Here is a 24,936-nt window from a genome sequence, read left to right as displayed (position 1 = left end):
GAAAATGGATAAATATAAAGGTAGAAGTGGACCCTACTGAAAATCACCAATCAACATTCTGCGTGGAAGTAAAACTGTTGCAGGAAGTCGATACATTCTGCGGCAGAATTGGACGCTACTAAAAAACAACAATCAACATTCACATAAAGTTTTGGAACATTCCTGCTATCAACAACAATTAAAAAGATTAATGCGGAAGTAAGTATAACCAGTTCTAAAGCTTCTTATTTCATTCCTATGACCATGATACAAAAAGAAGGTAGTTTCACTTCAAAATTTTTGACAAAAAATGGGATGAAATTAGCATTTTCGCAAAGAAAAATCAGACTCGTGTTAGGCCATCAGCAGTATTTATGCGCAAAACTCCTTCCCGCGGTGGTGGCCTTCGGGGCGCTATAAAAAATGGCCTCATCCATGCGCAAAATCCCCCTCCAATTTACAAAAAAAGTGCATATTTCAAACCAAAATTTTAATTTTAAATTAAAACTATCCTTTGGCTAGACATATATGGCCACTTCTACAAGAAAGTAAACTAGCCCGATTTTTTCTTTCTTTCAAATATTGAACATATTAGTGATTATTGGTATTCACTGTATCTGTCAGCTAGTTATGACACTAATTCTTATCACATGTCCAAGCATTTTGTGTTTAATATTTTGCTCCTTTTGTCGAAGGAATTTTCACGAACCTAAAAACAGTTTTAGATACTAAAACAAGGAAAAGTACAAAAATATAAGCTTTCCTTGATTTATTTTGGCCGATTAAGTTCTGAACGATAGAAAATAAATTAGTTTAACAGTTAGCGAAAAAGTTCTTTAGAACTCCTATTAAGTCGTAATGAAATGTACCGCAAATGTTAAGTTTAACATACCAGTGAAAAACTAACAAAGCTGTTTTTTGGATAATTAAGTACCCTTTCCCAAAGAATATACACTTGTGGTCAGCTAATTAATCCAGCAACATTTTGATCAATTTTGGCTATTTTGCTTTCGTTTATTTAATGTTTATTATTTTTCCCTAAAAGTCTAGCTCATTATATAACAAACATTATATAAATCCAGATTTCAAACTTTGTCCAAAGATTATGAAAAATCTGCAAAGTTTCAGCTAAATTTTCAACTTTTTATTCAGATTTTTTTTAGAATTTTTTGAGTATGCAGTTAAATGCTGAAAAATTAAAGAAAAAAAATTTTACGTTTGTATGATTTTTTGCAAAATACTTGAAATTAATTTCAAATAGGAAATATTTAATTAGAAAATATTTTTAATTTGCCATCTATACTGANACAAACATTATATAAATCCAGATTTCAAACTTTGTCCAAAGATTATGAAAAATCTGCAAAGTTTCAGCTAAATTTTCAACTTTTTATTCAGATTTTTTTTAGAATTTTTTGAGTATGCAGTTAAATGCTGAAAAATTAAAGAAAAAAAATTTTACGTTTGTATGATTTTTTTGCAAAATACTTGAAATTAATTTCAAATAGGAAATATTTAATTAGAAAATATTTTTAATTTGCCATCTATACTGTTATACATATATTTTGAAAGCCGTTTTTTTCTAACCGAAAAACTTGAGAACAGCTGTACCGATATTTTTGAAATTTTGGGCCTCGACTGTAAACCCTCAAAGAATGGTAATAGAAGAGGCACCTCCCATACAAACTTAAGTTTTTACAAAACATATCTCTGGAAGTATTCATCGTAGAGTGCTGCAACTTAGTATGGAGATATATAATATCAACGCCAAACTCAGGCAAAAATGAGAGTTATTGAAAAAGGGGGCGTAGAACCTCCCATACAAACTGAATTTCTCACATTAGAATGTGTATGTGGTGTGAGAAATTCAGTTTGTATGGGAGGTGTCCCGCCCTCTTTTTCAATAACTCCCTTTTTTCCATAAATTTGGCGTTGGTGTTATATATCTTTGTACTACTAAATTGCAGCACTCGACGATGAATACTTCCAGAGACATGTTGTGTGAAAACTTCAGTTTGTATGGGAGGTGCCACATCCTCTTGATATATCGAGATTACTTTTGATCTATTATCATCCTTGGATAGTCTGGAGTCGATCCCCAAAATTTCAAAAATATCGGGCTGTTCTCGAGTTTTTCGAACAGAAAAAAAACGACAAAAAAACGGCTTTCAAAATATATATTAGTATAAATCTATTTATATAAAAGAGGATGTATGTATGTGTCTATGTAGCTTATAGACTCCGAAACCACTCAGCGGATTTTGTTAAAATTTCCAGGATAGCTTCATAGAAATCCGGAGAGTGTTCCTGTGAAGTTTGGCTATTTTTGAAAGAGTTGCCACCTGTCAGAAAAATAAAATTTATTTAAATATGCAAGTAAAGTATTGTATGTAGATATCAAATGGAAGGTATTTGGGAAAGATATTTAAGAAAATTTACACCAAAAAATATTTTAATTAGTGTTGCCACCTGGTAAAAAATTGAAAAATAATGAATAATGCAATTCACACCAAATATATACTATATGTGTATCAAACGGAAGGTATTGGAGAAACATTTACATATTTTTGAGTAGAGTTGCCACCTCTTTCAAAAAAACTAAAATCACATAAATGTGTACATTAAAAATTATTTCGCAGGATCCGTTTCAAACGGGAGCTATCGGGAAATGTTTCAGTCAAGACCAATTATCATATAGGATTGCCACATACCTAAGAAAATAAAATCGGATAATATTTAAAAAAAATAACAAAGATATATAGTGCGATAAACTTCAAAGTCTGGCAAACCGAAAGCTTACCAGAATGAAAATGCCGATTCCAAATTTTTAAATCTATATGTGTGCATATGTATGCACGTTAATGCCAGAGTTGTAAAAAATTTCACCAGGTTGCAATTTAAAAACCGAATTCGTTTAATATTTAAAAACTAAAAAAGTGCTCAATATTAATGCATAATTTAATAAGGCTTAAAAAATATAATAAAATTTTTAATAACGATTTGTGCAAACGCAAAAAGAGTTTTTAGTTGCTGATCAGAAAAAGCTTATAACAAAATCATGCAACGTGTAATCAAAGGAGATGGCGGAATTATCTTCCTAGATGATCCAGGAGGTGCGGGGAAAACTTTTCTCATCAATTTAATATCGGCGTCAGTTCGAATGCGAAATGGGATTGCAGTAGCAGTAGCATTACCTGGGATTGCATCAACACTACTTGATGGCGGATGTACAGCGAATTCAGCACTTAAGCTTCCATTGAATTTGAAGCAGAACGAAACACCTACATGCAACATCAGCAAAAACTCTGGTATGACCATAGTCCTTAAAACGTACAAAATTATAATTTGGGACGAATGCACCATGACACATAAGAAATCGCTCGAAGCAGTTGAGCGAGCTATGCAAGATTTTCGTGGAAAAGATCAACCGATGGGAGGCGCTGGTATACTTCTTGCAGGTGACTTTCCTCAAACATTACCCGTTATACCTCGAACAACGGCTACAGAGGTATTGAACGCGTGCTCAAAAGTATAGCATCTGTAGAACTATGTTGAAAAAATTACGCTCCCAACAAATGTGCGTGCATTTGCTGCAAGATGCGTCTGCCCAAATATTTTCAAAGCAACTTTTGGATATCGGAAACGGTGAAGTTTTATTGATCGCACAACAAATGAGATATCATTTCCGTCCCAGAGCATTCAAGACACCATCGACAGAGTATTTCCGAACTTAGCGATCAACTACCGATATCCGGAATGGCTCCGCACACGTGCAATTTTAGCTCCGAAGAACGATGATGTTAGTAAATTAAACGGTCAAATTCAATTGAAAATTCTAGGAGAAGCAGTCGAATATAAATCGATTGATGCAGTAATGGATAAAGATCAAGCTGTTAATTATCCAACTGAATTTCTTAATTCTGTGGAGCCACCTGGAATGCCTCCTCATTCGTTGGCGTTAAAGGTTGGATCACCAGTGATGCTTATTCGGAACTTGAATGCGCCAAAACTGTGCAACGGAACCAGTGATAAAAAAAAACTAACACCGAATTGCTGATTCCACGTATACCGATGATTTCAAACGATTTACCGCTCGAATTCAAGCGGCTTCAATTCCCATTGCGTCTTATTTTTGCAATAACTATAAATAAAGCACAAGGGCAATCATTAACTATAGCGGGTTTGGATTTGAATGTGCTTTTCACATGGCCAATTATACGTCGCCTGTTCACGAGTTGGGTCACCACAAAATTTATATATTTACACACCAAATGGAAAAACTTAAAATATTGTTTATCTGTTAGCATTAAGGTAAATAAAAAGGTCTTCAGTTTCAAAACTTTCTTTGGCGTAGCAACGCGCCCCGGGTATTGCTAGTAACAAATGAAGTACATTTTTTAATAAAATCTATCCTATGGAAAAATGTTTGTGAATAATTTTTTAAATTGCAGACGTTTGAAATTAATTTCAGGTATTTTCCAAAAAAGTTTCATTTTTGGACACAAATAAATAAAAACCAGAGCCTTCTTAAAACATCGTCGGATAGATCGACCCGAAATTTAATTATCTTTTATTAAAAAAAGCTTGAAATCGGTTCATATTTGGGCTCTCAAAATTAATTTGTCCACAGCAACCTTTTTTGCCCCACTGTGCGCCGTTCGTAGTCATCTCGATCGATAAACCAGTCGACTTTGCTTTCGCGGAACACCGGACCTATATCATCTTTACTAAGCTGATTGGAAAGGCTTCGCGGAATTTACTGAAAGCACCTTCGCTGCGCTCCCCACACCAGCCGACGCCTACCTGGGTGAAGTAAGTTCCGCAGGGTTGTCACTGCTGCTGCAGCTCGCTTCGTACCAGCAGGATGCATAACGGACCCCCGTTCAAACTACTCTGATGAAGCGGCTGTTCTAGCCGATGAGCGTGACAACCTTCGTCAGACCGATCTCGCAAATCCCCGTATCACGGATCCCAACGCGGAGATTCGGCAGCTTGCGAACGTACATAAGCGGAAAAAGTGGGAAGAGCATCTGAAGACCTGTAACTTCGCCTCTGATGTGAGCTTAGGTCAACCGTGAGCTCACTGTCCATTCCGAAGAAGCTCGACGATAGGTTCGAAACCGACAGGTCATACTGCATAATCCGGCCAGGCATCGAGTGAAGGCTGCCCAAACTGCCACCAACCATTGAGCCTCTTGTTTTCACTTGCGGTGAAGTTCAGGTAGCCATCGAGAAGGCGTAAGCCTCCAAAGCCATGGAGCCCGACGGAATATGCATGTTGATGTTGAAAAATTTGGGTCCTGCGGGAGTAGACTATTAGTCAAGGTTCTTAACCTGTCAATGGCTACTCTCGTCATTCCAGACATCTAGAAGATGGGGAGAGTGATCCCACTGCTCAAACCTGGGAAACCGACCAACAAAGGATACAACCCTCCCTCCCCCGGTAGCGAACACACTAGAGGCCTTGCTACTCCCGAATTTTACGAGCCACCTGTCCTCAGCGAAGCATCTACATGGTTTCCGTAAAGTGCACAGAACAAAAACAGCACTTAACGCCATAAACACTCAGATAACACGTCGCTTAAACCGCAACCGTCCCTGTAAGAGAACCATTGTAGTAGCGGTGAATCTGTCAAAGGCATTTGATACCGTCAGCCACTCCACGCTGCTAGAAGACAAGTGTTGCCAGAACGTTTTGAACCAACCGGCTAAACTGGCTAAAAAAAAACCGGCTAGAAGCGGCTAAACTGTTTCAACTAATTTCACATGTTTTATTTAAATAAATCACAAGTAGAAAGACTTGTTCTTGGAGAGAAGTTGCAAATTCAAGCTGGAAAAGATTTTGCCAGCAAGAATTTGTAATTAGAAAAAACATATGATTGTGGCACGTGGTTGGATTTTTTGTCGACGATAATTTGAATAAAGATCGTTAAATTTAAAAATTTACAAACTGAAGCGATTTTAAAATGCAAAATGTAAGTAAATACTTGTTCACTTAATTAATTTAGTTAATACCAATGATTTGAAATGTACTCGGCTAAAAAAAACTGTATTCGTAATCGGAATGCAACTCGACCAGAGTCGATATAGGAAACCCGACAGTTGTTACGACAAAGGAATTGAAACGTATATTGAAGAAAATCGAACTCACATCCACCTTCGCTGATGATACCGCCTTAGTAAGTCGTAATAAATGTCCCAACAGAGCTTCAAGAGTACTAGAGGAACATTGGCAAACTGGCGCATAAAAGTCAATGAACAGAAGAGTGAACATACAACATTTTCACTCAGACCGCAAGTATCCCCCCAATCAAATTAAATAATGTCCATATTCCACAACCCAATGAGGTGACATATCTAGGAAAACACTTGGAGACACATATCAACCAAGATTACACAAATGAAGCTAAAGTCAGCTAGCGTCAACTGGCTTATAAACAGTAAATCAAAACTGAAACTAGATTATAAAGTACTTGTATATAATGCAGTGATTAAGCCTATATGGATGTATGGTATTCAACTGTGGGGTACAACCAACATTGACAGGATCCAAAGATTCCAATCTAAAACGCTAAGGGCCTTAACGGGAGCACCGCAATGAAAATATACATAGAGATCCTTGGTATACCGATGGTTAAATCTGTAATCGACAGCAGCAGAGAAAAATACAAAATAAAACTGCGTAACCACCCAAATCCACTGGCAAGTGGCCTGTGCAACACAACAAATATAACGAAGAAGAGATCTACCAGCCTTTCATTGAGCGACGTTAAACCAACAGGGCTCAACCCCAGGGTTTGAGCTATATTGTTGTAAAATTAGACGTAAGATTTTTAAACTTGTTAGGCTTATTAGATGTAAAATAAGCAGATCCAACAAATAAATGCAAGTATAATTAAAAAAAAATAAAAAAAAATATACATGTAGATCTCGTTTTTTGCCCCTCTGAAAGAATTTTAAAAATTCTATACAAATTTCTTATGTTTGAAATGCAATCGTGGACGCTTTCTGGCAGGGAAACTTGCCAAACATTGCTGCCAACTTGGCTGAAACCGTGCTATTTTTGGCCCTTTTACATCAAATGACATATAATTTTACAATGCCAAAATGGCACTTTTGAAAAATATTAATATTATAATACTTTTTTGTGAAATCCTTTGCCTTTCTCAACTAAAATTTTCTAATTTCTATAGTGTATACAACTGGTTTATCTAACTTTGGCATTGGACTTTTAATCTTAGTGCTAAATGGGAAGAATTAAAAAGAATGACACCTGTTTTGGCACTTTCTTTTTCTACTTGCACATTTTGGCACTTTTTTATCCTCAATATGGTACTTCGTAGCAATTCCTAGAAATTTGCGTTCGTACAGAAATTCGCAAGTTTCTCTACTTAAGGGAGAATTTGGGAGCATTTTTTTACTATCTGATATTTTGAGTGATAATTCTCGCTGGATTTTCGACGAGCAAACCTATTGTCTTCCCCGACAGTTTTGCTTTCATTAAAATTTGTGCTCTTTTATTTTCATTTTGACGCATTAAAGTGTTGGTTTTTTTAATTCAAGTTGTCCTTCGGTTTTTGGAATTTAAATAAGTTCTCAGCAAAAAAAGTTTGTATAAAAAAACATATGTGAACATAGTGCTTGAAAATATCAATTTTTCCCTTACCTTAAACCTTTATGCGTGGGCAACAATGATGTTTTGTAATTAAGGCAGAATTGAATATGCGCTATCTGGGAAGACAACACCTGTAACATTTATTCCATGTGTTGGCACTATATCCAAATACAAACGCGTGTTAAGCAGTGAAACAATTTGTTATTTTCTAAGTTTGCGAATAAAACTTCACACTTAAATTTAAGACATTCATAACCAACATTTTATGAAGAAAATTCACGCTACGGCCTTCTTTAGAAACTATTGAGGGATTCACAAAGGTGTCGTAAGTGTTGTATTGTTGTATGTCGTAAACTTTAAAAGCTTAAATAAATGCTTAGAGAACTTGAAACGACAACCAACTATTATTTAACACCGCAAAAATTCATAATATGACTTTGATGGTACTTTACGGACCCCTTTAATATATTTTTTAGGCGTTTAAAGTTTGCGACATACAACAATACGACACTTACGACACCGTTGTGAATACCCCATATATATTTGTTTAAAATAAAAATAAGCGAAATCGGCTCAATTTTAGGTAATTTTCTCAGCGATAAGGCTAGTAGCCATTTCTAACAGATTTTGGATCGCTTAGTCAAAAAAGGAAACATGTATATTAGAACTTTAAGGCAAATAGCAAAATCGGCTAAAAACGGCATTTTTTTTACAAACGGCTAACAAATCGGCTGCCGGCTAAAGCGAAATTTCTCCGGCTGTTTGCTATGCTAAAATGGCAACACTGTATAAGACATAGAGGCCTCCTCTCTCCCACAGAGTCTCAAACTGTGGTCGGCGAATTATCTGAGTGGTCGACACTCATCATTAATGCTTAGAGACAAATCAAGTAAACCTAGAAAAATAAAACAGGGTGATGTCCTTTCCCCATTACCGTTTAACTATTATATTTCCAAGCTCCTTTAACCACCAGAGGGAATCTCGACTGTCTCTTACGCTGACGATTTTTCGATAATGGCGTCTGGGAATCGAACCGATGACTTGTGGTCGAAAGTAAACGGGCATCTCCGAGCTTTCTCGCTTCTTCACTGCTAGGAGCCTAACCCTCTCCCCTACAAAATCCTCTGCATAATTGTTCACCACCTGGACGAAGGAGGTCGGACTATCGCTGGACATTCACGTCGATGACACAGTAGTTCCGACGGTGAACAACCCCAAAATACTCGTGGAGTTAGAGGTATACGCCGCCGAACCACGCCGCCGCCTCCGCCGTTTTTGTCATTCCTCACGCGCCGCCGCCGAGTTACGAAAATATCGGCGCGGCGGCGGCGTTCGGCGCCTAAGAAATTTTGTACAAAATTTTGATGTATATACAGTCAGTGCCAAATGTAAATGTGGTTCTAATACAATATTCACACTTATTTTAATGACAAAATTTTTTCATTCAATACTTATGAAAATATAGACTATTCTATAACATAAACCATATAAATCAAAGTTTCACACTTTATATAAAGTTCTCAAAAATTCAAACAATTTTCATCAAAATTTTAAAAAATTTTATTCAGAATTTCTAGAAATTTTTCAACATATTTTTCAATACTACAACAATACTACTTTTTTATATACATGCTAGAACAACAAGAAAGTTATCACACATCAAACACTATAACGCTAATAACTCAGAAAGCAGTTTTAACAGAAGCGGCCTCATTGCATCTTACTCCTCAATTATTACAGATAAAAACAAGACAAGTTGATCCTGTGTGTTTTTTTTTTTTTTAATATTTTAAACAGACTTCTAATAAAAAGCAAAAACCCTTTTTTGGTAATTTTTACATTGCCAAGTGATTTTTATCTGGGTATACAAGTACTAGGTTGCTGTGTGAAAATTACGTTAGCACTCCCTAACGGTGGTCAAAACCCAGGAAGGTTTTGCTCACTCGCATCGCAATGTTTTCTACACAGGGTTAAAGCTCCCCCCTTGGGTAAAAATCAGTTTTATTTTTCATTACATTCGGTTCTCCTTAGAAAAATTTGGCACTTAATATTTTAGTCTATAAGCCATTTTTTTAAACAGTGGGTCAAAAAGGCCTGTTCTTCTTCGAGTTGATGGGTTAAACTTTTGGAAAAAAGTAGACCAACCTTGTTTTCAATATGGAATCCGCAAAAAATCGTAAGAACTCCGTAATTTAACATAACGGTTGATAAAGATATTGCAAAAGTTTATTGATAACGACATAAATTACCCCAATAACTTAACTTAAAATGTTTTAAGTTTCTTTAAATTTAAATAATACATACGGATCTGTAGAGAACATAGAGAGCCATGTGTGTATGTATGTATATTAGACTGCATCACTCCCCATACAAAAAAAAAAATCGGTACTATTTTTCCATTATATTCTAAGACGACCACCCAAATATTTCGGAAAAATATTAAGATTTAAGTGAGCTGGACCGATTTGAAAATACCTCCAAAAATCGAGTTTTTTATGAATAAAAATAGTTTCTTAAAGATTTCTTTTGAAAAAATCCCCTCAAATGATAAAACGGTTTAAGCTTAAAATATTTGCATAAAAATATTTAAAAAAAATTAAAAAAAAATTTTGAACGGAATCGTAATGATGAGATTTTTGATGCTGTTTTTTAACTTTTTTCAAAGATTGGTATAGGAAAAACTTGAATAACTGAACCTAAACTCTTCCGATTTAGACTTAAGAGGTGTCATTGGAAAGGTATTTTCTCACCCTTTTTATTTCTTTGCTAATAAACTCATTCAAAGGATGGAAGAGAAAGGTAGGATGAACGAACGTCATTCAAAGTTGAATTAAGATGTGTTGGTATTCGAAAAAACAAGATGGGGCACGAATGACGTTTTTTTTTTGGCCAGAAAATACCTTTCTACTGAGATCCCATAAGTCTAAATCTGAACATTTTTGGCCCAGTTATTCAAGTTTTTCGTAAACCAGTCTTTGAAAAAAGTAAAAAAACAGCATCAAAAAGCTCATTCTTACGATTCCGTTGAAAAGATTTTTAAATATTTTTATGCAGATTTTTTAAGCTTAATCTAATTTGGGACTTTTTTCAAAAAGTTCTTTAAGAAACTATTTTTATTCATAAAAAACTTCATTTTTGGAGGTATTTTCAAATCGGTCCAGCTCGCTTAAATCTTAATATTTTTCCGAAATATTTTGGTGGACGTCTTAAAATATAATAAGTTTTGTAATCCCGGTGGAAACCCCGCAACTTTTTTTGGTGATGCAGNGTGGAAAACCCGCAACTTTTTTTGGTGATGCAGTCTAATGTATATAGTACCTCAGACTTTCTTCTGTGCGCCCATCCATCAGCGCCAGACACTCAACATTTTAATTCAAGTAGGAAGTAATGTAATTTAAATTTAAAACTAATTCAATGAATGAATTAAATAGAATTATAATCTGAATTGGCATGGTGAATGCCTAACGCTGACGAGATGACATGATACGATTAGTAGCCTCATGGCTCTTTAGAATCTGCCGTATGGGCAATAGCGCCGGCGTTTCCAGACGCGCTGGCCTCGCCGTCGCCGCTGATTCTTTTTCAAGTTGATCACGCCGCCGCCGGAAAGCCTGTCGGTGTAAACCTCTACGAGGAGTAACCTTCGACAGTCTGCTCTCCTTCTCTGCGCACACAACCGCAATTGTCAACGAAGTACCGAGCCGTAACAAGGTCCTCAACTCGCTAGCCGGCAGTATTTGGGGCAAAGACAAAGAAACGTTGCTGGCAACATACAAGGCAATTGGCCGGCCGGTTCTAAATTACGCAGCACCCAAGTGGTCGCCGGGGACTAGTAGTACGCAGTGGATGAAGCTGCCAAACATAGCACTTTGGACAGCGCCTGGATGTCTTCTGATGTCGCCAGAACACCACCTGTATGACGAGGCGAAAATGCTCCCCAGCAAGCAATTCCTAGTAGGGCGCCATAGGCGTGGACACCCGAACAGACACTTGCTTGCAGAGGAGCCTTCGCCAAGCCACATCAGAAGGCAGATGCTAGATAAAGCAACCTTTGGACCCGTCAGCTTACCGACAGACCCTGATCGGCATTCACAGGGAGTCAGTCTCGAGTTATGTAGACTCCAGACTAGTGAATGCCGTTCTAGGCGCACAATCATCGGACATCGACGAGACGGAGCTAAGTCTGCCTCGCGAGACTAGAACCACAGTAGTCCAACTTCGCTCTGGCTACTGCAGCTGGTTAAATTCATACCTGAGCAGATTAGACGCAGATGTGCCAAATGAGTCCAGCTCAGTTACTGTTGCCATTTCACTTCTGAACTCGTTGTGCTTCTGATCAACTGAACAGTTGCGTTTTAGATGATCGTAATATTTTTCTGATCATTTGAGACAACATGTTGGTGTATACCTTTGATAGTTGAATTTGACAGCTAAGTTATCAAGCGGTTCAGAAGACGCATAACGATCACTGATTTTGCAGCAACGGCTGAGTTCAACTGCCCCTTCTGAACCTACCCAATTTTTGCTTTTCATGAAATTTCATCATCGTAAGTACTTTGGTTGTCGATATATTTACATTTTTATTGCTTGGTAGTACATTTGTACCACCTCTATACATAAGAGTTAATGAAATGTTGAAAAGGTTGGCCTTTTTCAACCTTTTTGTTTTTGGTCATTTAGCTTTTTTATTTGGCCGATCTAGCTTTTTTTATTTTTAAAGTCCTGGCAGCACTACAAATAAGCGCAAGACGTTGCCATTTTTAGGTTTATTTTCATTTTAAATAGCTTCTCATTGTCTTTTACCACGCTTTTATCATTTCATAATCTTGTTATTTATAAACAAGACGTTGGCATTTTTAGCTTTATTTTCTTTTTTGATGATCATGTTATTGCCATTTTATAACCAGGCAATATTAAAAAAGAAGTATATAGTATTATATTTCCATTATTTATCACCATTGAAATACAAACACATTTTGACAGTTGCTGTTGCTGAACGGTGTTACTTGCGGCCGGACAAAGTACTAATATCCTGGCTAGGCAATTTTTAGCGACAGAGAATCGTAGTTTTTGGAGATCGCTAAAAATTTGGATAAAATTTTAGGTTTAGCATTTTAGCGATAGCGAAAGTTGGAATCCGGCTTCTGGCAACTATCTTGAAAGCTCTTTACTGTCTTTCGAAAGACAAATTGAAAGATCGTTTCAGCAATAAGTTTTTTAAAAATTTAATTTAATTAAATAAGTATACATACATATTTCTTTTTAAAACAATAAAAACTAATAAAAAAGTAAATTAAATTTAGAAAGAGAAAAAATATTAAAATAAAAATAAGGCAGAAATAAATAAAAATATTTTTTTAATTAAATGAAATTAGAAAAAATATTTTTTCTTAATGAAAAAATAAAAAAAAGTATTTTTGTTTTTAAAATAATAAAATCTAAATATTAAAAGAAAATTAGATTAACAAAAGGAAAATAAATTAAATTAAAAAAGGAAAAATTAATTAAGTTCCTAAAAATTAAATGACATAAAAATATATTTTTTTCTTATAAAAAATGCAATACAAAAACTAAAAGAAATTAAAAAAAAAATCCAAAAAGAAAAACAACGCTACTGTTTCAGGATTCGAACTCGGATCTCTCGAATTACACGCCAGTGCTCTGCTCACTCGGCCATTGCGACTGCTGGAACGCCGCTAGCTAAATTATATACAAGTGCTTTCTCTCAAAATAACTTCACCACGAATCGGGAGATGCTTTTTTCTAAGACCTGTGCTTGAATAACAAAAATCTCTCGAACCACATATCTTGTCTTCTGTTTTTACTTTGTCTTACGAAAGAATTTTTTCTATCTTAGTCAGAATTGCCCTGTAAAAGCAGTGATGTATCAGGGTTTTATACTTAATTTATGTTATGAATTTATTATACTGGACGATTTGTATTGGGGATCACCATGTTAATGTGACTTACCAATATTTAAAATTGTTTCGTTGGATCAACTTATTTAGATCAGAACCGATGTAGGAATTAAAATATGGGCCATTAGTATATTATATTTCTTAAAGAATTGAATAACTTAACTTATTTTACAGTGCTCGGAAGAAAAGAAATGCCACCCAAAGCTTCAATCACCTAACGATTAAAGGCGTTACCACACCATCAGCAACTAAAACAACAATCAACAACTTCTAAATTCTTACCTGGGCAGGTTTGATGCAGATGTGCCCAACCAGTGTCCGGCATATGGAGAGTCCCGTCACAACTGGAGACATGCCCCAAACCGGACTCAAATAACACCCCAGCTCTTATTGACTAACACTTACTGGGTCTCCCGTTAGTTGAGCTTGACGACAACGATTGAGGGACAAGCCGTTCTAGGCAGGGTTGAGTAGTCGCTACAACAACAACAACAATCAGCAACCAAAACTACAATCAACCACTACAACAATCCAAAGATGGTCGGTTCTAGGTTAAAAGATTGGCTCGGAGCACACACTCAGGCCAAGGACCATCACCAAAGCAGCAAACTTAAAGGAAACGGAACTGCCGTTAGAGACCGGATGCACCGTTCAGGGTGGTGCCACCGTTTCAACAGCTACCCCTCTCGGCTAAACACACAAGTGGCAAACACCTGCCGCGCATGTGGGCAAGGTCCCCACAACACCCAGCATCTCTTCATATGCTCCTGACAGAACCTGGGGGTTGAGCACTGCTGCTACAAAAACATCAACATCAACCGCTACAACAGCAATCAACAATTAAAACAACAATCTACAACTAAAACTACAATCAACAACTAAAACTGCAATCAACAACTAAAACTACAATCAACAAATAAACCTACAATCAACAAATAAACCTACAATCAGCAATTAAAACTACAATCAACAACTGAAACTACAATCAACCATTAAAACTGCAATCAACAACTGAAACTACAATCAACAACTAAAACTACAATCAACAACTAAAACTACAATCAACAAATAAACCTACAATCAACAAATAAACCTACAATCAGCAATTAAAACTACAATCAACAACTGAAACTACAATCAACCATTAAAACTGCAATCAACATTCATTGAACTCCAACAACTCCCACATAATTCGTTGCATTCAAATTCTTACCAAAATATGGTTGTGTTGTATGTGTATTTTATCACATTCATATCTTATGGTGATTTCATTTCTAGGTCGCCTTTTGATTGCCCCTTTCTCTTTTCGTGTTCGATTCTAAACTGAAGGCAGAGGGTGAGAAAATTTTGTGTTCGTTTCTTAAGATGTCACACTCTTGTAAGCCAAAAAAGGCATATTCTCTGCCCTTCGAAGCTTTGTCAGACGTGAGCTAGACAAGGACAAGAAGGCAAAAACATGCCCTTTTACCGGGTTGAGTGAAATGCCAAACACATTGTGCACCGGGGAAAGACAACATTTTTTGAAAGAAACGAAGTCACCATTAGTTTCCCATTTCTCGCCATCATTAAAGCTACATATCATCGTTTATAGTACAAAACAGCTATCAAGATAATGCAAAACCGCGTATGTGAGGTTGCATAAATAATTTTCTAGAGAGTTAAAACACTCATATTCAAATGGTTCTCTTTTTTTATAAAGCAATCGCATTGCTAGCTAGTATATTTCATGACGAATGGATAAGACTTGAGCCAAGAGCTGGTGTGAGCAAATTCAATTTTTGGAAAAAAATGTCAGTTCCGCGGTTTTGCAGAACGATACGCGGTTTTGTACTTTAAACGACGATATGTACACACCTGCCATGATTCAATAATAAAAGGTTTGCTCAGAAAACAGTTTTCTAACTCCCTCTTGACAAAATCGGCACGGTGTATGGGTTCGTGTGTGTGTGCAAATCATTTGTAAGGGAGTTAAGGGAGTATCAAAACTAATGTCACTAGTGAGCAAACCTTTAATTACTCAGTCATGCATACCTGCCACGCCACATAATGACGCCTATGTATCTGCACCAGGTATAACATGGAAATCAATATGAGTGTGTTCGAGACGGCAGTGTTACTTTTTATGGAGGAACATCAGGTTCTTCGTGGAAATTTGGGCGGATCTGCTTTCATCACGTGTTCTAGGAATCAAAGTTTGACAATGCGTCGCTCGTCACTAGCAAATCAAATACCATATACGAATCTTTTACTGCGCGATTTCTGCAGCATTTCAGTAGATTTCCAGTTGAGCATCAGCAACAGATCATCAAGAAATCAACAAGGTTCCAATATTGCGGTAAATATTACGTTGCTCAAATATATCCTATTTTTTACCACCTGTGGAGATCAACAATCAACTTAAACTCTATAGACAATGTAAATAAACACAAGAAAGGAAAATAACCAAGCTAAGAGAAAGTAAATAAATAGAAGTCAAACTTGATATGCGAAGTGAATAATAAAAATAACTATAAAGTTTGCTTGTAACTGTCTGCATTATTTATTTTAAAAATCTAGCTTTTTGTTTAACTTGTTATACAACTGAAATCAATATCTTATTGAGCAATGTAAACAAAGTCGGCACCTGTGGTGCTGTTCTCTAAATTTTCTACCGTCCGACAAATGTTGTCGCTGTTTGCGACAATCATCGCTTGCGTTTGCGACAAGCGTATTGAGTAACTATGTATATCGTAGCGATAAAATTCGTTTAGTTCTTTTTCCGACAATTGTCGATATACATATGTATGTATTATTATTATTTAGATCTTATCTTTATCGTTATATCTTTCATAAATTTGGCAATTTTTTCAATATTAGCTAAGCTGTGGGTAGCTAGGACGTCGTTTATATTCTCTGTGTTAAATATTGATTTTTTGTGTTGTAGTGTTTTGGGAATTGCTGAGGATGTGGTCTAATGTTTGGTTTGTGTTACAGGTGATGCAAATTGGTGGATTTTTGTTTTTTAAGATGTATTCATGGGTTTGTGTGGTGTGCCCGAGACGGAATCGTGTAAAGATTCTAGTTCTAGAGAATGAATTGAAATATGTATTTTTCTACTTTTCCTCTCAACAGCTTATTTTCAAGCAAAATGAAAATTTGCGTAGTTGCAAGTTTTTTCTCGTTTTTCTGAAAATATTTTTCTTCCTCTCAATATGACTCCCAGTTTTGTGTTTACGCTCTCGCTGCTGGTACTTACTGGAAGCGGTGTTGAATAAACCAAACTTTCTGATTTGAAATACTCGTAAAATGCAAAGCTTTCGGGAAACGCCCATTATCTTAGTGGAAAGTTTACACTTATCTCACTCTGCAGAGAAGTGATAAGACAGCTCGGAAACTGAAGCCTATTATTCCTCTTCAGAGGATGTCGGGACGTTTTAGTGCGCGTCAGGGTACTGAGTCATGTTTTTATCAATCGTTTTCTTGAGCATGCCGTGTAGTGTTATCTACGTTTACTTTGTAGCCTCGATTTGGATGCCATTGTCTACAGCTTGTGTTTATTTGAGGATGTTATGTGGCGATCACATGCGCTCTATATGCAAAGCGATGGCCTATCGTGTTGGGTAATTGGTTGAGTTCTTGTTGCGGATGTTCATTTACGCTTTGGGTATGACCACCATTTGTTTTGGCAGAATCTATAGCTCGATATACTGTTTTTTTCTGGTCATTTAGAATAGCCTTTAGTTGCGTTGTTATTATTCATAAGCAACATGTGGTTTTAAAACAGGTCTTATCGCGTTCCCTAGAAAACTCGTAAAACTTGTCGCAAAGTTGCGATATCGATCCGAAATTTATCGTTAACTGGTTACAGAATAGCACCACTGAGTGGAAGATCGACCTATCTCGGCAACCAGCTCGAAAACGCCCTATCTCAGAAAAGTGTTCAACAACGCCCTACCTCAGAATTATATAGCCCTATTTCAGAATTTTATTAAAAAACACCCTATTTCAGAATTTGGTTGAAGAATGCCCTACCTCAGAATTTAGTTCAAAAATGTTCTATCTCAAGCGAAAACATATTGAAAATTAGCTGAGATCGGGAGTTTTTGAATCGGCAGCTGAGGTAGGTAGTTCTTCAACCAAACTCTGAGATAGGGTGCTTTTCAATCAAATTCTGAAATAGGGCGTTCTTCAATCAAATTCTGAAGTAGGCCGTTCTTGAAAAGTACCGCCTAGCGATATAGGTCGATCTTCCACTTAGGTGTCGAAATTAAACGTTGCTTAAATTTATGAAAAAACTCTTGATTGCTCACATATCTTAATATATCACTCGCTGTTCTTTTCAATTAAATACTTTATGCTTGAATCAGAAATACATTTTGCAATGCATGAAAGTAAATTTTTAAGAAATTTACAGATGGCCAAGTAAACTAAAACTTGAGAAGCTTAAACTGGAAATTTGTTATATAAATACACTAGCGTTATTTACAAATGTCTAATATAAATATTCATCGTGTTCACAGGTGAAGGTTCAAAGCCGTTGTTTCAACGAGATGATATAGTTGTAAACCCGAAGAACGTTAGTGATTCCGCGGAGGATCATACAAAAAAACAACTGGTTAGTGGAAGTAACATTTCTGAAGATCTTTCTAAACATTGTCGAAAAGAACATCGCAACTCCAGAGTAGGTTATAATTTTAACAAAGATATATATGTACATGTACATAAATAACTATCAAGGATTGTGAATTAAATTGCGGAAAGTTTGAGCTCAAGAAATCTTTTAACCTATTTTTTATTTTTATTTATTTTTTGTGATTTCTTGGACTTGTATTTATAATACTTAACACTAAATTATATAAATAATTATTTTTTACACAAAGGGTTCCAGAAGTCCGGAGCGAATTCAGAAATATAAGAACCGAAACAATGAGTGTGCAACTAGTGGCAATACAAGTGCTTCGCGACACACTAAAGTAGATAAACCTGCTTTTGATAGTCTCGGCCCAACAAGAAAACGTACAGCTCGCCGCGACTCACCACCAACATATAGTCATCGACGAAGGACACCTGAAAAACTTCCATACTTCATAGATGAGGTAAGGGAACGAGATCGACTACGACGAAAATATGGAACTAAGCCCGAAAAACCATTGTCATCGCTTCCCTCGTCAAGGTCGCGCCGTAGTCGTAGTCGTCCGACATCACGTTCTCGTTCTCGTTCTCTAGACTCTGCGCAATTTAAAAACCGTTCAAAAAGCCTCCGCACACAGCATCGTTCAATTTCAAGAGATCGTTATTTGGGCGAATCTAGTCGAAGAGATCGGACACACTCGGATAAGACAAAAGACAAGACACACTCACGCTATCGACATAGATCGGAAGACCGAGGCAAAAGTGACCGCCGGCGTAGAAGTTCGCGGTCACCTTCAAAATCGCGTAGTCGTTCCCGTGATCCTTCAACACGATCGCGTAGGCAGAGCAGTCATAATGAACGGCGTAGGCATAGATATAACGACCAGGATGGGCCGTCGATTACGATGAATCAAAGAAGCTTACTACATCCGCAAATCATACCCATTCCAATACCAGTGCCAGCGGATTTTATGAATTATTCATATGTAAGTAATTAATGTTAACTGACATTCTTTTTGCCAATTATTATGTAGCAAAAAAATAGTTTTAATTCCTTAGAGGATGGAATTATGGATAATATGTATGATTCGAGACTGGTGTTGTTGTTCTTACAACGTGCGAATTCCTATCTGTCTTTCTACAGAGAGTATTTTTGGTTTTGAGCTAGCAATAAACAGGAATATAACCCTCGGTGACACGTGGTGTGAAAAAGGGGGGATGCCAGATATGAATGCGCTAAATATGACAAATAATAATAATAATAGATTGGCGCTTACACATATGTTAGTGTTTGGCCGAGCTTCTCCTCCGACTTGTGGCGTGCGCCTTGTTATTGTCACACAAAGCGGAGGACCTGCAGTTTTACGCCGACTCCGAACGGCAATTGGATTTTTACGAGAAGCTGTTTTTCGTGGCAGAAATACACTCGGAAGTTTGCCATTGCCTGCCGAAGGACGACCGCTGTTGTGAAAAAACATTTTTTCTATATTTTTGCGATGTTGCTTTGACCAGGGTTTGAACCCAGGCGTTGCGGAGTGGAAGCGCGCACTGCTTACCACTACACCACAGCGGCGCTAAATATGAATATGCCTAAATGTCTATACAATTTGCTTTTTTACTTGGGTATGAAGTGTACGTATTGACACTCTTTTTCTAGAACCCGAATTTTCGTAATTCGCAATTTGTAGCTACGTTACGAAAAATCGATATGCTGCAACCCTTGCGGAAACCTGTGCAGCATCGCCAGCTGTCAGTTGTGGAAAGGAATTAAAAAAAAAACATTCATCAAGTGCTTATTTATAGTAAATTTTTTTAATTTTACATATTTTGAAGGCAACGATGGATTCTATTGCATTTGCAATTATAGCAGCGAAGTAAGGGCGCGCAGGAAATGAATTCACAAAGATATGCGGAGCTGTGGGGCATAGTAACCATGGACGCATCCATGCAGTTTCTGGTTGAATTGTTGAGCCACAAGCCATAACTCCTATGCCTGTAGAACTAGTTCTCAATCCAGTTAATGCAATAACAGATTGTTCCAAGCCATTGAAAACGGGCACTTTGTTAGATCCATCACCTGTTGCGCTTGCTTCTGCCTTCGGCTGCGCTTAGGGATTATAACCCTTACTAACTAGAATTCTCCGTTCTGTGTTACCGGATAAGGTAATTCACGGGGTTTTGGAAGTAAAAGAGACTGATGGTTTGTATTTTGACGTTTTGGAATGCAGCCACATTCTTTTTTGTGAGTTCATATAAAGCAGGGGATAAAAATATACGTATGTGCGAAAGGCAAATTTATCTGTTTAAAAGAACACCACTAATATTTCCTTCAAACACATCGATTTACATTTTCTTGCTTAATTTTTATCTCGCTTTCGACGCGAAATTGTTTCGTACAAAATTAGGTAAAAATGCTTTAAATTTCTTACTCGTTCGTTTTTAGGCATGCAATTGCTACGAATTTCGAAAGTTCGAAAATACGATTCGGGTTGCAGCATACCATTTCTACGATTCATAGCGAAATCCGAATATGAAAGTGGTGCAAATTAGAGGTGTGAGCCTTCTAAGAAATTACAAATGAATTACGCAAATAAAATATAAAAGGTGATCCACATAGACTTTTTTTAATTTTAAATAAAACACTTAGAACTGGACAGAACCGGAAAGATACTTTTCTGACATTTACTTTTTTAAAATAGGGCAACCCAAAATATGTTTGGGCATGTTTTTTGGCAGGCATGTTAGCAACACGCTGATGAAATGCTTAAACGTTTTTCCAAAAAATATATATGGAGTTATATTTCTTATGGCATATTTTGCAATAAATGCATATTTCAGCATATTTTGCAGTAAATGAATATTTTCGGATACTTTGCGTTGCGTTGTTACGGTTAGAACTAATAATGAAAATTTCTGAAATAATGGGGCGTATTCTTGTTTTCGTACGAGTCGAAAATCATGAAATTTTCCTATCATTTTCTATATAAAAATTTCAAATTTTCGATTCGTACGAAAACAAGAATATGCCTCATAGCAATATAGTAACATTGTGTCGAAAATGAAATAAATATCAAAGTGCACGTTCACATCGTGTTTATATAAAGATTTTTTTTTATGTGTGAGAAAGATAATCCTATTTATATGTTTCGCTCTTGACAGATGAGTTGTGCCGCCACTGACCCGCCATGGCGCGCCATTATAATTTCGTTTGGCAAGCAATTAACAAAGATTTCATCAAACGCATGTAAATATGTTTTGTTATGGAAGTCTTTATTATTACTAGTACCAGTTACGCAGCGAGATACAAAACGTGGTTCGGTTACAGGCTACGTGTTACTACTACAAGTACCAGGGCAAAGTTACGTAGAGGGAGGCAATTGTCACCTCCTAGGACAACTCCATGTTAAATGCGATAGCAGAAAGCATGGGTGGTAGATTTGCGAGGTACCGGTATTTTACATACATATTTTTATTTTGCTATCAACAAATATTTAGAGGTCGCTCAAAGCGCCTAAAGTTTCCATGTATTTTATATGGGGAAAAAACAAATTTTCGTAAAAATGGCATAAAACTCTTGAAAATCAATATTTTTCAATCGTAAAAGTGTGGTTCTCTTCAGGAGACTTCAAATATTGATATCCAATTGTTTATATAACCATTTTTTATGATTAAATATTTTTTATTGGTCCCCCCATTGCATTTTCAAGGACCCATAAAATATAGTCACCATGAAAAAATTGTTAAAGGAACAATTGGGTATTATTACCGGGAATCTCCTGAAGATAAGCAAAGTTTTTCGATCGAAAAATATTGATTTTCAAGAATTCTACACTATTTCTACGAAAAGTTGTTTTTTCCCCATATAAAATGCATTGAAAACTTTGAGCGCTTTGAGCACACCCTAATTTTTTTTATTTCAAAATAAAAAAATAGGGGTATAATTTTTTTTTGGTATAGAACAATCCTAGGGGCTGGCGGCATTAAAAATGTGACCTTATTTTTTTTACATACATTTTTGGATCACTTTAATATACATACATACATATGTATGTATTATTTACACTAGTAACATGTATGTATTTTTTAATGCTTAACATATGCAAATAAAATAACACTAATGAACACAACAACCATTGAGTAAATTTTTATTTGTGCCAAACTCGAACTTTTTTCCAATAATCGATTACCTGTTTCAAGTTTACAACAAAATGAAAAAATTATTGAAAACTTGTTTCAACCAAACCACTCTTTTTTTTGTTCAACAATGATTTGATTCAACTAACAATATTGTTCAATCAAGATAGTGGTTTTGTAACTATTAATAAATATACATTTGTCCCAACAAGAAGTCTCAAGTAAATTCCAGACTTTCACCAACTAGATATGCATTTCGCCATATCCAACTATGCTACTTGGTCACTATAACCAAAACCTGGTAATCATAACTAAATCTTTTTCTAGGTGTAAAACAATGTTTTGCAGAAGCAAAATTTTGATTAGTTATTTGCTGTACTCCGCATTTGACGGTATTTACAAGCTTTGAAGGAGTGAACTATATCGAATTTAGCAAATGTTTCGATTTCGCTTTCAAAACCATCTATGCAGCCCTTTAGTTCTCGTAGATCCCTCTCAAAACTTTACTGGTTTCGGTGGACCCCCTGATGCTCATTTCTAACATATTCCCAAAGCTCATCAAAAAATGTGAAGATTAAATATCACGATGTAATTTTGCATCGCAGGTGAGTTCCAAAATTAATTCGGAGTGGCAAAAATAAAAATAAAATATTTTGTTGTGTTCTATTTATTAAAATAACTAGCCGGCCACGGATGCGCGAGGCTTCACCACGCGCTAAATGTATGCATATGTAGATATGTACATTTACGTATTAAGAGAAAGAAATCATATGTCATCATGTACTTCGTTTATTATATACATGAAAAATCTTGTCTAAATCCGTTCAGTAGCGCGGTTAAAATATCTCGCCTTTCCTTTATACTATGTATAGAAGACAGTAATTTTAAATAGGTGGCAACCCTACTCAAAGAACTTTAAGTTTTGTAAATGGAATCTAATTTTTTTTTTATCCAACGAACGGTGAAGTTTTATAGTTTTTAAACAGGTGACAATCCCACTCAGAAAAATAATACATTATTACACATCCAGAGGCTAATAGCCCAGTTATACATACTTGCACTGCTATACCATTTTTACGTAAAAATCAAAACCAAACAGAATTCTACATGTTAAGTGCTATGCGTTGGGTAACCGCTTACACGCAAAGCCCATTTAACAGATTCCTATGTGACAACCCTCAAGCAAAGCTCAGTATGCATAACTGGGCTATAAGTGTTTTCACTTGACAGTGAAGGTGCAGAACTGATGCCTACGCTCATTAGAATTGAATATAGTAATTTTCTTAACAGGTAGCAACCCTATTAAAATTCTAAATTAAAAAGGTCACTCTCCTATCGATACGGAATACATTAGAGAGAATCTCGTCAAAATCCGTTCAGTAGTTTGTGAGTTTACCGCCTACAAAGAATCTCGACTTTCCCTTTTACGACGTACATGTACATGTACGATGTACATTAGGGTGGTCCAAAAATGCATGTGAAAAAGTAAAGTTGGAATTTTTATGCTCTCACCCCCTAGGATTGTTCTATACCGAAAAAATATATCCCTATTTTTTATTTTAAAATCAAAAAATATTTAGAGGTCGCTCAAAGCGCACAAAGTTTTTCATGTATTTTATATGGGGAAAAAAGCTTTCCGTAGAAATGGTATAAAATTCTTAAAAATCAATAGTTTTCTATCGGAAAACTCTGTTTATCTGCAGGAGACTCCCAATAATAATACCCAAATGTTTATTTAACCAGTTTTTCATCGCAACTATAACTTATAGGTCCGCCAAAAACCCACAAAACCCCGAAAAATGCAATAGGGGGCCAATAAAATATCGTTAGTGGTTAAATAAAAAATTGGGTATATTGTTGCAGTTTTTTTTTACAGATATCCCATTGAAAGTTATGCCAAAAAGCTGCAACTAACTTTACAGTGCACTTTATTTTGACTATAACTACGGGTCAATCACTTTAATCATATTTTTAGCTAATTTAAAAAAAGTTAAATTAAATCAGGTTAGGGAACTTCCTATTCTTCTTAAACGGAATCGCTATATCTACAAATTACGGGCCCCTGCCTAAGTCCGCGGGTACGGGCCGGTACTCGCCGTCGCCAACGCGTAAAGGCCAGTAAATCTTCCGCAAAATCTTTCTTTCAAACACTCCAAGAGCCGCCTCATCGGATGTTGCATTGTCCATGCTTCTGCGCCATATACCAGCACGGGCATGATGAGTGACTTATAGAGCGTGGTTATCGTACGTCGAGAGAGGACTTTACTCCTGAATTGCCTACTCAGTCCAAAGTTGCACTTGTTGGCAAAAGCGATTCTACGTTGGATTTCAATGCTGACATTATCTGTGTTAATGCTGGTTCCCAAGTAAACGAAATTCTCTACTTTCTCGAAATTGTAACTGTCAACAGCGACGTGGGTGCCAAGGCGAATGTGCTGACTGTTTGTTTGATAACAGGAGATACTTCGTCTTGTCCTCGTTTACCACCAGACCCATTCGCTTTGCTTCCCTATCCAACTTGGAAAAGGCAGAACAGACTTCGCGGTTTTTGTTACCGATGATGTCGATGTCATCGGCATAAGCCAGCAATTGCACGCTCTTGTAGTAAATTGTTCCTGAGCGGTTCAGTTCTGCAGCTCTTATTATCTTCTCCAACATCAGATTAAAGAAGTCACATGA

The 24,936-nt window shown here is 36.3% G+C and overlaps 3 protein-coding genes across 6 annotated transcripts in view; all 3 read left to right on the top strand.

Annotated features, from left to right (window-relative positions):
* LOC108360072 (serine/threonine-protein kinase fray2-like) overlaps nt 1-24,936 on the top strand; it is a 29,470-nt gene that overhangs the window by 724 nt on the left and 3,810 nt on the right. For 2 of the 3 annotated variants that reach the window (XM_017612221.1, XM_017612222.1), the window contains exons 3-4: nt 18,012-18,172; nt 18,372-19,109. In XM_017612221.1, coding sequence (XP_017467710.1) covers nt 18,012-18,172; nt 18,372-19,109 — 899 coding nt within the window. The remainder of the gene's footprint in view (nt 1-18,011; nt 18,173-18,371; nt 19,110-24,936) is intronic. The other variant, XM_017612223.1, reaches the window with a different exon arrangement.
* LOC108360073 (ATP-dependent DNA helicase pif1-like) lies at nt 19-14,497 on the top strand. Of its 2 annotated transcripts, none has more exons than XR_001847048.1 (2): nt 19-198; nt 13,687-14,497. XR_001847048.1 is itself a non-coding variant. In XM_017612224.1 (2 exons), the coding sequence occupies exon 2, from the start codon at nt 3,038-3,040 to the stop codon at nt 3,512-3,514; it is 477 nt and encodes a 158-aa protein (XP_017467713.1). In that variant the 5' UTR covers nt 19-198; nt 2,619-3,037; the 3' UTR covers nt 3,515-4,443. The 2 variants fall into 2 exon arrangements, 1 of the variants encoding a protein (XP_017467713.1); XM_017612224.1 differs by lacking the exon at nt 13,687-14,497 and adding an exon at nt 2,619-4,443.
* LOC108360074 (uncharacterized) lies at nt 14,529-16,031 on the top strand. The gene is made up of 2 exons (XM_017612225.1): nt 14,529-14,742; nt 15,583-16,031. Exons 1-2 carry the CDS (start codon nt 14,732-14,734, stop codon nt 15,911-15,913), a joined length of 342 nt encoding a protein of 113 aa, XP_017467714.1. The 5' UTR covers nt 14,529-14,731; the 3' UTR covers nt 15,914-16,031.

The sequence above is a fragment of the Rhagoletis zephyria genome, unplaced genomic scaffold, assembly GCF_001687245.7.
Source record: "Rhagoletis zephyria isolate East Lansing unplaced genomic scaffold, Rhagoletis_zephyria_1.1 Rzeph_scaffold_00514, whole genome shotgun sequence".
NCBI classification, from domain to species: Eukaryota; Metazoa; Arthropoda; class Insecta; order Diptera; family Tephritidae; genus Rhagoletis; species Rhagoletis zephyria.
The sequence above is the reverse complement of the archived record's forward strand: the minus strand, read 5'-3'. Positions and strand labels throughout refer to the sequence as shown.

Coding starts and splice junctions, on each gene's coding strand:
- LOC108360073 (XM_017612224.1), top strand. CDS start 3,038: ATGCAACGTGTAATCAAAGGAGATGGCGGAATTATCTTCCTAGATGAT.